Here is a 15609-nt window from a genome sequence, read left to right on the forward strand (position 1 = left end):
GCGGATAATGTACGGGACGGCATTCCTTAACCTCTCCAGATCGGAAATTGAAAAGTTGGAGACACTCATCAGGAAAGCCTACAAGACGGCACTGGGGCTACCGAACTCCACGCCAACGGCCAAGCTCATGGCTCTAGGAGTACATAATACCCTCAAAGAGATGTGGGAAGCACAATGGCTCTCACAACTCAATAGGCTCGCACTCACAACACCCGGCAGAGAACTGCTCGAGAAGATCCATGTTAATCAGCCCTATACAATTGACCAAAGGGAAGAGGTCCCACGCGATGTGAGAAGACGCATCAACGTGCACCCCATTCCGCGGAATATGCATCCCGCATATAACATCGAAAGGAGGAAGGCAAGAGGGGAAGCCCTGCAGAAGAAATGGGACAAGCAGATTAACACCCTTTACGTGGACGCAGCAGGACCACAGAATGGAGTAATGACTATTGTAGTCTCAACGCCTTCAGGGTCGATGGTGAACTGCGCCTCGGTGAAAACATCTAACCCCACTCACGCAGAGGAGGCAGCTATTGCATTAGCTGTAGCATATAACCCCAACGCCGTTGTGCTCACTGATTCCCAGAACGCCTGTCGCAACTTCAATTACGGATTAATTCATAAGTCAGGGTTGTCATTGCTGACTAAGCATCCACCCAACCAAGCCTCAATCATCTGGTTTCCCGGTCACCTGAAACTACCAGGAGGAAACGAAGCCGCTCACAGGCATGCCCGAGCTCTTCTATACCGGGCGTCTCCCCCTGATGACCATGAATGGTGCCGTGACCTGATAGGTTTAGCAGTGTATGCTGACAATCTCGCGCCATACAGAACAGCCAGAAAGGAGTACCCAACACCACACAAATCCCTCAATAAGTTAGAAGAGAACACCCTTAGGAGACTACAAACCAACACATACCCAACACCAGCTAAATTGCACCTGTGGTACCCTACACTATACTCTCCGCAGTGCCCACACTGTGGAGAGGTAGCTAACCTCTACCATATGGTGTGGGCATGCCAATTTAATCCCTTACTTGACCCCATTCCCAACCCCTCGGAGGAGCAGTGGGAGGCTATTCTGCTCAGCGATGATCCTGACCGTCAGCACTGGCTGGTGGGGAGGGCCACCGCAGCAGCAGCAGCCAATGGACTACCGGACTAGGCGGCCCACCCACATGTTCTGAAAATACTGAATAAATAAAGATGTTTTCAATCAAATCAAATCAATCACGTCATCGCCCACGTGAACTCGCACACGTCTCTGACTGGTTCTCACATTCCATAGGTCATCATCAATGCTATGTTAGACGGCACTCGCCGCTGCATCTGTTATGAACTGTTACTGTTACATACTCTTATGAACATCTTGATGGGAATGGTCTAACCTTCCAATGCACAGAAAACCTTCCTTTTAAGGTTTTACTGCGCTCGCATCGAGTAGTGAAGACTGTCGTGGAATACCAAGGGGATGAGTTTCTGGCAATAAGTAGCTGAAAACTAGAAAATACGGATATATTGCTTGTTATGGACCAGTCTTAAGATATGCTAAAACACTGCGGTAACAAACACTTTCCCATTAAAAAAATATGCGAATTCCTGGGTATGAGCCCTGTACTTGGGCTTCTGTAGCAACCGTTACGAAATCCAATCTTCTGGACGGACGACAGCGAGAGTTCTTTTACCTTCAAGAGATTTGGAACCATGGTGATGCCTAGTGAACCATATAGCATGTCACCCCATATAAAACCGCTTGACCTTCTTGCTTTTGAGAAGGAGTGTACGTGCACACCCTTATCCCTTTCACCAGGACCATTCTCCTAATGTAGGCCAAAGCGCCATCCTCTTTCAAATTAGGACCGCCTCTCCTCCCCCTTGCAGGTAATATTTTTGTCAAACTTGTGCAAAAGCGATGCAATACAAGACCTTAGATTTTTTAGTAGCAACGACGCAGAGCCTGGAAAGGAAGAACTAGACGAGCCGGCCCCGGACCACCTGTGGCAGGAACAATGACGTCAGTATAGGAGGCGGAGTGCGTGGAAGGCCTTTTAAATTCTTTACGCAACAGCAGTAGCATTTGGGTCTTAATGTAGCAGCGGGAACTGAGCCCACAATGCTCAAGGCACAAGGAGCGACATGCGCATGCCGTACGCATTCAACGCACTAAGCTAAATGATATCCATACATTCTAAGGAATTCCTTAAATATGGTAATGTATCCGCTTAAATAGGCTCCCCTTAAGAAAGAATCTGGAAGACGCTGAAGTGCTTCGTAAAAATGCCTTTGAGACGCCAAGCAGGTGGACATTTTTTCTTGCTTTTTTTATGGCTATCTTGTGAAACAAAACGAAAGCCGTCCCAAGGAAATGAACGGTTTCATAACCCCGTCCCTCAGCTTCATTCTTTTTTTTCTTTGCCAGCGATTTAGGGCGACTGCAAAACTCACCAACTTTGCTGTTTTTGAGCTTCCAGAAAAGACAGCTGTCCGTTCTTGAAAGTCAGATCATATCCACGAAAACGGAAAGCCGATCTAAGCGGTATCGTCAAAAAGCAGCTTTCTTTGTGTAAGTAAAAAAGCAAAGCCGGAAATCTAGCCTCATAACCGAAGCAGCTGGACCATTTCTTCTTTCCCTTTTTGTTTATTCGTTGCCTTCAAAGGCGTCGCAAGTTTACTTTTTCTGGCGCTTATCGCTGAGTTAAACTCAGTTCAAGTAATATTAAATTACTTCAACGAACGCCACAGAAATTCTACGGACTCTAAGGGAGCAGTAAACATTTCTTGATAAAACTTCTTGCTAAGGCTAAGGGATGCAATGTGACTCCTGAGACTCTGGCGGGGGCTGTGTATAAAAAAATTCGGGGGAATGAACAGCGCAATTTTTTTGTCTGGTGTTTTTAGTGTTATTTTCATTTACTGATCAATTTTTTTGTCCCGATTCAAGACCGGGGTGTTGTGACCACGAGTGGGAGACCGACTCCCTTGATATTGAGCCCTTTACGCCGAAGTCTTTTTATTGCATGAGCATTCTCGACGGAGCCGAAAGGCAAAAAAAAAAAACCTATCCTTATTCTGCGTGATTTAAATACGTGTTAAAGAATCCCGTGTGGTCGAAACTGATCCGCTGCCCTGCACTGTGATGCCTCGTTTTGTCTTCTTTAGGTGCCTCGTTTCACCCCTTCCCTCCCGAAGTGGTCAGCGCTCGAAAATAATGACGCCTCCCCTTGGATCATGAAATATTTGAATTTCGCCGTTTAATTAAAGAAACGTCGTTGTAATCAACTCCAAAATGTGGAAGCACGTAGCAGCAAAGTAAATCGTTCGACACTTCTCTGAATCGCTGCTTTCTGTTTCGCAGATTTTGATGAGTAGCCGGTATGATTTAACAAGTCTCCTTTACTCCTTGGGACGGAGCAGACACTTTCTTCTTTCCTTCACGCCGAGCTCAATCTGGGATCTGTGCTGCTCCTTTTTTGTTTTTTTGCACAAAATGGCATTCTGAGATATTCTAATGTAGCTCGAATAACCACTAAAAGCAAGATTATGAGAGCCTTTATCGGACTTTGAAAAGATGAAAGATAACAGGTATCTGCTGCGTCTTTTTCTTTGTTTTTAATGAAAGAAGACTTCCGCTCCGAGCTGCATCGCAAAACCGCAGATAATCGATCCAGGGTTAAGCAGGGTCCGTTCATACACCGGTTCTATGCTCTTCCTCTTTAAGTAAATAGGTAAGCAGAAAATCTTTGATGTGGGACGGCTCGCTTAATGCTCATCTTCCAAGGCTAATTTCTCGTCTAAATTCTTTTATTAAGTGTGCAATTTGGCTGTGAGACTGTCCGAAGAATACACAAAGACGCTACGTATATCCCGGCCTAGCTGAGCTAAGCTATTGCCACTTTTTTTTAACTTCACGCCGGACATCCTTGTAAAATATTCACGAATAAAGGCCGTTATCTCGCCTTATTTTTTACGATTCCCTGAACCTCACGGACAGGCAGTCGTCTATCGCAGCATTAAGACGAACCGCACATGATCAGCTTCGTATATATGTCGGTGATCACGTGAAGACCGGTCGTCCTTTATTTTTACTTATTTTCTTTGTCCACTGGTCATTTATTCTCGCTTGTTCTTGTGTTTTACTTGCGGTCTCGTGATCAAGTTTCTGACTCGAGCGAAATTGCAATCGCCACGTGTACTGGTCGCGCCAATGAAATATTCAGGTTATTACGCTCCTAGTTCTTCGTTTCTTCATCATTTTCTTCAGTCTGTCCGTAAAGCGCAGGCTCCTTCCGTGTGATTTATGAGCTAAATGGGATTTATTCAAAGCGTACAAACAGCCCCGTAATAGGCTCATATCTTTCACACTTTCTGCATAAGATGCTGAAATGAACTTGCGGCTCGCCTATCATCTCCAGCTGGCAAAGGAAAAAGAAAAGTCGGACACCAATTCGCTTGCGACAAGCGCTTAAAAAAAAAGAGAGGTTTGGTTAGCTAGCTACTTAACTAATTAGTCAGTCAGTCGATCTGTCACTCAGTCTGTCAGTCAGTCAGTTGGTCATTGGTGGTGGTGGTGTAAATATATAGGCGGGATTAGACTTAGAGACCTATCGACAATTGTTCAGCCTGAGTCACTGATTTACGTGATTACGTCAGTGTGTCTGTCAGTCTCTCTTCCACTAGTCGGACCGTCGGTTGGTCGGTGAGCCAGCTAGTCAGCCAGTCAGTGTAATTACCCCTTTTACAAGGGCATTATCGCCGGCAGTTCAGTTTACGCCAATTAAACTGAACGGTGGTTAGCTGTGTCGCACGGTAACTACAGCTGGCGTTCAGATCTCAGCGGCAGCTCACTTCGACTGAGGTCGGAGGCCGCAGTTGAACAGGTCAGCTGACAAGATGGACCAACACAGCGCTTGTGTTTCGTCTTGTTTTCGTGTGTACCGCTTTCGCGCTGTTTTTTTTCGCGATTAATCTTTATCAGCTCGCCCAAATCGCAGCCTTAATTAAGATGGACCCACCGCATCGGGTCGGGTTTCGGCATTTCCCACAACCAAATATTCTTAAATCATGCGAAAGGTTATTGTCCTGGCTAGTATAAGTCCTAACCTACAGCTTTCACTAATCTAACGAGTGTAAACACGCAAACCCGCGAAGCGGCACCCCAAAGATAACGGCTAAGCGATGAAGCCAGATGCAACGTTACTAGATTGCCTGGTAACGTTGGCCAGATGTGCCTCGACTGGATTTTCTTGGCTGTCTTGGCTCTGTGTGGTGTTCAGTTGTGGCGTACTCAAAGCATAGAACTTGCAGCGAAATTGCAATACATGTTCATGCGATTTGTAGAAAGTTCATTCGTATTTAGAGATATCGAATCGCAAGCATACTTTTATTCCTGAACTGGTGGCAGGATAACACGATCCAGAGGTTGAACTGAGTTTCGCGAAAAGAGCCGTGTGACTGCAACCGACTGCCGTTCAGTTTAATGTCAGTTAAAAGCTGAACTGCATTTCGGTCGGTCGGTCGGTCGGTCGGTCGGTCGGTCGGTCGGTCGCTCGGTCGGTCGGTCGGTCGGTCGGTCGGTCGGTCGGTCGGTCGGTCGGTCAGTGCTTTGGGTCCGTCGTCTGTCCATCCGTAAGTAGGTCAGTCAGTCAGTCAGTGCTTTGGGTGCGTCGTCTGTCCATCCGTAAGTAGGTCAGTCAGTCGGTCGGTCGGTCGGTCGGTCGGTCGGTCAGTGCTTTGGGTCCGTCGTCTGTCCGTCCGTAAGTAGGTCAGTCAGTCGATCAGTCAGTGCGTCAGTATGTCAGCAAGTTTGCCCATTTTTTATTTGTTTGTTTTTGCAAGTAATTATTGTTGACAGGTCCCTTACTGTCTTTTGGCGCCTTTTTTTTCTTCTCACTTTCTTGTACAAAACATAGTTTGCATTTGCCTGACTTGCTGCTGCTTGAACTCATAGTGACATGATCCATAAAAAAAACTGAACCTCCACACACATCCTAATGTTGCCTTCTTTCTTCCATGTCTACCTAGCGCATAACAGCTGACGCTAAGAGTGATGTCGCACGGGGTGAGCAGCCAGCCTTTCAACATTTTCCACAAGGTATATGCCCCAACAAAACACTATACCAAAACGCTGCAGATGGCGAAAGCGCTCGAAACCGGCAAAAATGTGTGTGGAACAGGGCTTCTTAAAAAATTTGCAAAGTAGAAAAGTCCTTGCTACCAAGAGTATTGCCTCCTGCACGCCCGTGTGCCCACCATTGAATTGGAATCCTGCTGGGGCGTAGATAACGACAAAGTCGCAACTCTGTCGCAACGGCAAAAGGATGGCTTATAAGTTCACGCCCTTTTAGGCGGGAGTCGTTTCACTGAAAGCACTGTTTGCGTAAATCCCTGCGCAAAGAAGCTTCGCCACTGACTTTGGCCAAATCGTTAGTCACTGCAGCGTTGACTAAGCGGCTCCACGCTTTGAAAGCAGCTTTCGCCAAGCCGTCGTCTTGAGAGTCCAGTGTTGGAGATTAATACGCGCGAACGGAGCGGAAACGTGGGTGTTATAGTTGCGTAGTTATTGGGGATCACTGCCGACACGCAGGCTGTGTTTGAAAGCCTTGCGCTTGAAGCACAGTTTGAGGCGATGTTGAAATCCTGCCCAGCGCCGTAGCTGTACACCCGTGCCACACTTGCAGAAAATTGGCAATAAATTTATCAATAACCAGGCAGAGAAAACTTCGGGCAAACGTTCGCAAACTCCCAGTATTTCGTCATTAATGGTCCCCACATTGCAGAAATGCAGACACTATGTGGCTGTGTTAAGGACACTATGATTTATCAAATATTCAGGGGGATCCCCCACGGTGCAGTATATTTGTAATAAGGCAGCAATTACTCACTGTCATCCACCCAAGCGCATCCAACGGCTAAGAAAGAAAGCTATACAGCTTCGACAGAAACTTCGCAGTGAAAGAAAAATTCGCCCTCGTAATTACTCCCTTCTTGCAAATACACTCCACTTTGGGGGGATTCTCCTAAATATTTAAAGAACACTGTACGCACGTCGAGTTATTGATCAATTCTTCGCTCTCGCTGTACCATTGCTAGCCGCCCCGCAGAAACCTCCTAATCAAAAAAATTCAGCCCTGATAATTACTCCCTTATAAAAATATACTCCACTTTCGGGGGATTCTCCTAAATATTTAACGAACACTGTTCGCACGTCGGATTATTGATCGATTCGCTCTCACCCTACCATAAGCTTGTCGTCCCAGTTAGCTCAGTTGGTAGAGCGACTGCTCCGGTGAAGCGGTGGTTCCGGGTTAGAACCGCGAACAGGACGAATTTTTCTTTAACTACGGATTTTCTGTGGACGTTGTAAAGCTTTCCTTTGTAGTCGTATTGCTGCGCTTGGGTGGATGCCAGTAAGTAATTGCTCGCTTATTGGAAACTATTGTTACAGCATAATTCATATCAGCGAGTAGTGACAATTTCATTTCATTTCATTGAGTCATTCCCATGGTAATGACAACAAAACTGCGCTAAAACTCTAAGGTGCGCTCAATAAATGAAGAACGTAGTGCAGTCACCTGCCACAGGACAGCAGTACAGCCCTAAAAATTTTAGGTTCTTTCCTGTTAAGGAATCATCTTTCGAACTGTGTTATCGACCAGCACGCCTCGTGCAGATGTAGCGCTGGTGCACTTCCCTTGCTTTGATATACATGTTTGAAAAGGCTGTTATGCGTTGAGGTAAAGAATTAAGATACAGTGTGTGTACACCGGTTCTTCCAGGGTGAAGTTGTCATCCATTTTTAATTACGTTCGCAGTTTCATCAGTGTGACCAAACCTCATTTGCTCAAAGAATTAATTTCTGTGCCATTGTGCACTTGCTACCACTGAAAAGCATGCTATTTCACTATAAATAAAGTCTACATACGCACATAATTTATTAATGATTTAAGTCAAGGAATGCGTGTCTGCTCAAAATTTTCTGTCAAGCACCATTTTTTACTAGTGCGTTAGATTGTCGCTGTTTTCAGTTGATACCAGTCCCCCCGTAGGAGACTCTTTCTACTTCAGTTCTTTCTTGTGAAAAGGATTGCCTTCTGTTATTTATAACTTTTATAGCATCACAACATTTTTTTAATCATTTTGTGGCTTTGGACGTAGTTTAACCCTTTGACAGTCATTTTCGGTGGAAGAATTCTTCCGCCTAAACAGTATATTCGCGTCTTAAGAAAGAATTTGTTGGTTTTCCAGCGCAAAATACTAGCGGTTATTTTTTTTTTTTTCAGGGATGTGCGAAATTTCGTACAAAGTATCATAACTGATGAAAATAGCAACATCTAAATGCCGCGAATTTTCAAACACCCAAGGGACCGTGATGCTACCGCTAGTGCTTTGCACGGGATTTGCGAGAAATGACCGCGTATCGATAGGCAGACCATGGACAGCTTGAGACGTGTCTGCGAACCACGACTGGGGCCACAGACCGAGCCTTTCCCTAAAAGAAATTCGCGGTCCTTGTCAGCTTATCCTCTTACATTCCTGTGATTCCGCACAAATTTATTTTCTTTTTTATTCATTCTTTCTCTCTTTCGTCCATTCTTTGCCATTTTTCTCTCCCTCCCCAATTCTTTTAGGGGTAAGGGGGAAGGGAGAAGACAGAAGAGGAGCAGGGGCTGTAAAGCAGACTGCTTCTTTAGGAACCACAGAATCGGTTGAGCGGGCTCTATAAGTACTTAGATGCCACTCTACCAACAAAAGAGTTGGTGCTTAGGCCTATAGCTGGTTTGTTCGTATAGGGAGTTTGTTGAGAAGTGGTTATGCTCTAGACGCACGTGTGTGTGCACGTGTGTCATTACTTTTTTTTTTTGCTTTCTCGTGTCACTTCAAACAACGAAAGGGACAAAAAGCCGCGCCACTCCGACTAATTACGGGGAAGTATCTTACCACAAAACCGCGCCTATTTCGGGGGCTGCGCGGTTATCCCACCGTCTCCATTAAGTTTTTTCCTTCCGCCCTTTCCCCCCATTTCCCCTCCCTCACTCTTCTTATCCGCTCAGCACAGCGCCTTCCGACGGTGAAGACCCGAACTTATTTAACGACAGCTGTAACTCACCGTGACACGCTTCCTGCAGTAAAAGTGGGGAACGGAATACAACGTTGGAACGCTAAGCCAAGCGAAAAGTTTGGGGAAAGTGCTCCCGGATCCGATCCGGTCACGCTGTGAGTAATGAAGTGTCGCCACTTCTTTCCGCGGGAACTCCTCGGCATCTACTTGTCGGCTTTTATTTACAGACCCGCACCGTTTGTGTGTGCGCATGCGTGACAGCATCGAGGAACTAGTAATGTTAAGCCTGGGACGGCGCCAACGGACAACCGCCAGGCGAGAAGACGAATGATGGCACGAGGAATAGGCCCCCAAAACAAAAAGGAACAAACTGACTATTTTTCCAAGTGCCACTTTCCGGATCGCCTTTTTCGTGTCCTGGTTGTACCCCAACTCTCTTCCCTTACCACCTGTGTTGTTCCCTTCTAAACCCAACTTTCTTCTTTCCCTCTTCTCCACTCTATCATTCCTCCTTCGTTTTCCCTCTTGTGTCCCGCGTCTTTTTTCACCTCACCTTTCTCCTTCTTTCCATTTTTCCTATAATTTTATCTCTTTCACAACAGATGGCTCACACTTGACGCTACGCTCGCCATTATTGGGCTCTGCTTCTAAACACAGAGCAGGTGGCAATAAGCTGACTACACAAACACTCCGACTTTAGCCGTGCGCCTGGTCATCGGGCGAAAAAGTACACAGTAGCCGTCTCATAAGGCACTAAGCACCTGGCCCCAAGGTAAAAAAAAAAGGTTTACGGTACGCGCGCTGAGCCTCAGCTAAAAGTGTTTTGTATGGTTATGCGAAACATAAACTCAACAGAAAGAAAAATGCGGAGAACAGAATACTACGTGGAAAATAAAATCTTACGAGGCATTTAGGAACTTCATCTGCGCATCTTGTAGAAATACAGAATACTCTTATGCCTTGTCTAGCACCTGCCTTGCTGGAAGTTTTCAGTGCTGCTTATGACGCGAGCTTTTTACTTCCCACGTTCTATACCAGACGCACGATACTAATCCAGAAAAGCACAGATCCAAATCGGTTGAATGCCACGCAGGCAAGTTCGTACGGCTTGGTTAAAGCAGGTTTTTACATGTATTCAGACCCCTGAGAGTCTTCATGTCACTCCTGGCGCAGTGGTGCAGCGGTTAAGCGATGCGTCACTGCCCTGTGATGGCAGGTGCTGCCACCTAGCGGAGCTTATGCAATCCAGGTTGCTCTTCCCGAGCAACCTGGGATGACGTCACGAGGTCACGTGACTTAGGTGGGCCAACCTGGGTTGCTTGCGTGGGAATTTTTTATTGTATTTTTCACTAACGGCCAACTACGCCGACGACGACGCCGGCTTTTCTGCGACACAGAACCTTTAAAGCGTTAAAACACTACTGCATTCGATAGGCTGGAGCTGTTCGCATGTATAGTATCATGGCGCATCTGTATTCTTATCTTCTTTTCTTCATCTTCCTATTCTTCTAGGCTCATTTTTCCACGATGAATAACCTCTCCACCTACTCGGCCATGGTACGCTATTATCTCTTGAGACACGGAGTAGCCATGTAAGAAAGTTGAGTGCAGCAAAAGCAATTTCTAGGCTACTGGTGATGATGATGATGATGATGATGATGATGATGATGATGATTATGATGTTGTGGCATAGCCCTTTGTAGCGGGCGGGCACAGAATTTGTGTCCTAGGCGAAGAAAAAAGAAGAAAAAATTTAAAAAAGAACGAAGCACACGCAACTAGAAGTCACAAAATATGTGCACCGCGACTACGTCTGTGTCGGTTCAATTCGCGGAATAGAATATGTGCAGAATATGTGCCGTCATCTAGTGAGCGTGGTCAAAGTCATACTGTTTCGCTTCGGTGGCGGTATTTACGGTTTACGCTTTACGGTGTCGGTCAGCGTGGTCATATTGTTTCGTTTAACTCGCGGTCTTTACGGTTTACGCTTTACGGTGGCGGTCCGAAGAGTTCAGCCCCGTCTATTCTTTCGGCGGGGACCCAAAAGCAAACACTCCACACAGTTTATATTTGTGCAGTCGAGATAAACCGCCGGGGGACCTGCATCTCTACGACCAACCCCAATGGAAGGCCGCGCTGCTCGGTTCGGACCCGGAAGTTAAGCTCCGGGTCACGAGAGGAGCTGAAGAGGTCGCCGGAACGGCATCGTCGGTCGGCAGCCTGGCATCCGGCCTAGGAAGGGGCTCATCATGGAGATGGGAGGACTACCGCATTTCGTGACCGCTCCCTCTCTGATAATTGCTCTCTCTCTTCTCTCTCTGAAAACGCCAACGAATTCAAGTGCATTTCAACAGGTTTTCGGGAAGCACTTCATTACTTTTTTAGCACTTGCAACAGTTCAACCAACACATACAAGCACACTTCTGAAAGACCAGAGGATTCTGATTTTCCTTTTTTGCGTCGGAAAATTTCATAATTTTTTCTGTGTCCGACATTTCCCAACACGCACCAAAAGGTTCCAAACGCAGTGAAACATATATTTCATTCAAATCATTTCGGTTCAAATCACTTTTTTTAACCGAAATCATCACACTGTAAGCGCTGGAAAAAGTTGATGACACAATTTATGCCTCTTTTCGAAGGAGGATAGACTATCTTCTATACGGTACTCATATGAAGACATCGCTATAAATAATTTGTGCAGTCCATGTGACTACTGCAGTGCAGACGCTCAAGACTGGATGAAAATGTGACAAGCAAGAGTTCTTGCGGAAAGGTGGCGAATCCTCGAACCATGAATTCTCAATTTCTCGAGAATTCAAGAATTCTTGAGATAGATTCAAGTGTTTTAAACGTGGTTAGGCGCTTGGGGTGCAGCGAAGGAAGGGGGGGGGGGGGGGGGGGCATGTATTGGTTGGGGCTGTTTATTAGCGTATGCTTTACGCCGTAAAACCCAGTAGGAACTATAGTAACGCCTAACGCTCTAAACTTCAAAGGCGCATAAAAGGCAATGAATTGTTATATCACATGCGTACCAGGTAAATAGCTCAGTTTAAAAGATACAGGTAATCTTTCTAAGTGCACCTCCTTGTCGGACACATTCTCTTGAACGCCCCCACTCCTACAGTGTTGGGAAGACGCACGCGTGCTCGTTGCGTATATGCAATATATATAATATAAGAGATGTAGATGCACACTCGCTTATGTAACTATGCTACAATCAACGGGTAACATTCAGGACATAGAAAGACACCTTATTAAAAGGATGCAGGAGAGCACGAAGCTACAAATATTCCGAAGGTCACTAGCACTGACCAAACGATCTGAGAAACTGTTCGGAATGATACAGTAGGAAGAACAAACGCCGAGTCAGGGATGAGTAAGAAATTTGCGAAACTAAAATCACATTGTAATGAAGGGCGAGCAGAATCGCGTAGTTATGTTCGATTCGGAAACGCTAGCAGTTGTTCATGGCTCTTCGCCGTTCGGCTGGGTCCGTTCCACATGAGCAGGCCCAGCGCCAAACTGCGAGAAGCCTAAATTGATGAGGCTTCTATCTTGTCTTTTCGACTGTGGGTTCCCCTGGTGGCTGGTCGGAAGGCTTTTCGGCCAGCGTGATTAGACCGGCCTCCAGCATGGCCTCCTGCCCTTCGCTCACGCTCTTGTAGTACGCCTCGTAGATGGCCGTCATCGCGCGGATCTGGTCCTCCAGCACAACTGACGTACCAAGCATGGCCAGCAGAAAAATGTTGAACAGCATAGCAACTCCAACGAACGTAACCAGGTTGTCCATGACGTACGTCAGCGCAGCGTCAGCACAGCTGCGCGTATAGACGTACCTCCAGGCCTCCTGTTCTTCCATGAGTAGCACGCCGTGACCACAGAATCTCGGGACTGCCACAGGCTCCGTACTGTTGACGCTCAGGACCTGGCTACGGCAGCAAGAGTGTGGCACGGAGCACCTCTCGTTGCTCGGGTTGTCCATGGCGCAGCGGAAGTACTCGTTATTCTCCCAGTCGCGGAACGTCTCAGACGAGAAGCCGCAGCAGCCCATTGACGTCTGGAGTGTATCGATCAGGTGCTGGAAGTGCTCGCTGTGCCGGTAGCCCTGGATGAACTCGATGTAGGCGCCCTCCTTGAGGTGGTTGCGTACCGACTGTGGCGCCATCACGGTCGCTATGGATAGCAAGCTGCAGATCAAGATCAAAAAGGCAAGCAGCCTCTGGTAGACCTCGAGCACGGCAACGTTCTCGCATAGAGCGCCCACCGTGCCGCAGGCGGACACCGTTCCGAGGGCCACGCTGAGGGCGATGGTGAAGGCGTCCAGGTGAATCAGCAACGTGAAGGAGAGGGACTTGCTCATCAGGTTGTGCAGGAGGAGCTTCAGCTGCGAGGGCCGCAACGCGTAGGAGAGCGAGGCGCACCAGAACGCGATGAGCGCGAGAAGCATGATCGCCAGGTTCACGCCCACGATGAAACTGCGCACCCTGAAGCTGGCGTGCTCCTGGATGGTCGTCGAGATGACCTTGTCACGACTGCCTTCTGGCTGTTGGGTCGCCTCGCTGCCGCGAGTGGCAGTGGGCTCAATTTCTTGCGCAGAGCTTTGGGAACACCTGCTCACCGTCATCTCTTCTTCTTCTTCTTCTCCACATGAAAATGGCACATACCCACGCGGGGGGATTGGCCAAGGTACGGTGGTGAATGCCAGGGAAAAAAGCTAAGTATATGTGCGGGAAAAAAGCTAAGTAAAATAGTAGAATGTTTGAAATTAGAAAATATGTATGAATTGTTAAAAATCCTCAATTAATAATCAAATTAGATATATCAGGAATAAAATAAAATATGCTTTTTGGACATTCGGTGGAATTTTATATGGATTTAACAGGGTAAGCGACCAGTTGTAATGATGTAATCATGAAGGTAGCCGCAAATAGCGCTTACCGTGAATCCCGTGGCGCTCGCACCAAACGAGAGCAGAACGGGTAGAGACAAAGGGAGTCCTAACTTCGAAAGAGGGACCTCCAAATACTGTTTTCTCTGAAATGCGAACCGCCGGCAAGAGAGCAGATAATGGTCAATTGTTTCAACTTCTCCGCATGTGTTACAAAGGTTTGTCGTAGCGAACCCGCATCTACATAAGTACAAGTTGTGGCGGGGATTCTGCATCGCAAAAGCGTCATGGACACTTCACACCGCCTTGTCTTACATGATCGGACATTCCATGGGAACTTTAAATGTTGAAAGTCCACGGTATTCAGCAACGGATCACCCAAGCTGGCTGATATATGTTGGAACCGCTGGAAACGGGAGGTCTCCAACAAAATGAGGTGAGGTGCGGGATAGATTACAGGGGCAGTGAGAGCTGACCTTGCCAAGAAATCAGCCACCTCGTTGAAATAGATTCCCGAATGACCAGGTAATCGCAATGACCGTCATCCCAATACTTCCTCTTCGTCTCTTTCTTCTACTGACGCCTAGACAATTTTCCTAACCATATTGCCGTTTATACAGATGCCTCCCCGCAAAGTAAAAAGGCAGCTATTGGCATTTACTAAAGGGCTCTTGATTGGAGCTACTCATTTCGGGCCCCTGACTATACCCCTATTTTTGTAGCTGAGTTTCTGGCCATTGAGTTGGTCTTAATAAGGATTCCCTGCAGTATCACTCGGGTTATTATACTCTCAGACAACCTTTCTGTTCTCGAGGGATACTCCTATGAGCCGTTCCCTTTAATTTTTTATTCCTCCACATGTTACAGAATACCGCTGTTACAAAGGCATTATCGCCGGCAGTTCATTTTACGCCAATTAAACTGAACGGTAGTTGGCGGTGTTGTACGGTAGCTGTAACTGGGGTTCAGATCTCAACGGCAGCTCAGTTCGATTGCGGTCAGGGGCCGCATTTGAACGGATCAACTCAATAGATGGGCCAACACAGCGCTTATGTTGCGTCTTTGTTTTCGTGTGTCCCGTTTTCCCACGCTGTTTTTCGCAACGAATAATTACCAGCACGCCCAAATCGCAGCCTTAATTAAGATGGACCCGTCGCACAGGGTCGGGTTTCGGCATTTCCCACAACCAAGTATTCTGAAATCATGCGGAAGTCTATTGTCCTGGCTAGTATAAGTCCTAACCTACAGCTTTCACTAATCTAGTGAGTGCAAACACGCAAACCCTCGAAGCGGCACCGCAAAGATAACGGCTAAGCGATGAAGCCAGATGCGCCTTGACTGGATTTTCTTGGGTGTCTTGGCTCTGTGTGGTGTTCAACTGCAGCGTTCTCAAAGCTTAGAACTTGCACAGAAATTGCAGTACATGTTCATGCAATTCGCACAAATTGCCTTCGTATTTAGAGATACCGAATCGCAAACATACTTTTATTCCTAAACTGATGGCTGGATAACACGATCAAGAGGTTGAACTGAGTTTCCCGAAACGAGCCGAGTGAATGCAAACGACTTCCGTTCAGTCTAATGTCAGTTAAAAGCTGAACTGCCTTTCGGTCGGTCAGTCAGTGCGTCCGTTAAGCGATTGGTCGGTCAGTTAGCC

At 46.9% G+C, this 15609-nt stretch overlaps 1 protein-coding gene across 1 annotated transcript; it reads right to left on the minus strand.

Annotated features, from left to right (window-relative positions):
- Nucleotides 1-12614: 12614 nt before the first annotated feature.
- LOC149332725 (tetraspanin-33-like) lies at nucleotides 12615-13688 on the minus strand. Its single transcript, XM_089557542.1, has one exon. The coding sequence runs from the start codon at nucleotides 13686-13688 to the stop codon at nucleotides 12615-12617; it is 1074 nt and encodes a 357-aa protein (XP_089413668.1).
- Nucleotides 13689-15609: the final 1921 nt, after the last annotated feature.

Source organism: Amblyomma mixtum, chromosome 8 (assembly GCF_055824585.1).
Source record: "Amblyomma mixtum isolate Tamu chromosome 8, ASM5582458v1, whole genome shotgun sequence".
Taxonomy (NCBI): domain Eukaryota; kingdom Metazoa; phylum Arthropoda; class Arachnida; order Ixodida; family Ixodidae; genus Amblyomma; species Amblyomma mixtum.

Bases quoted from the DNA above. Each gene is read 5' to 3' on its own strand.
- LOC149332725 (XM_089557542.1), bottom strand. From the start codon at position 13,688: ATGACGGTGAGCAGGTGTTCCCAAAGCTCTGCGCAAGAAATTGAGCCC.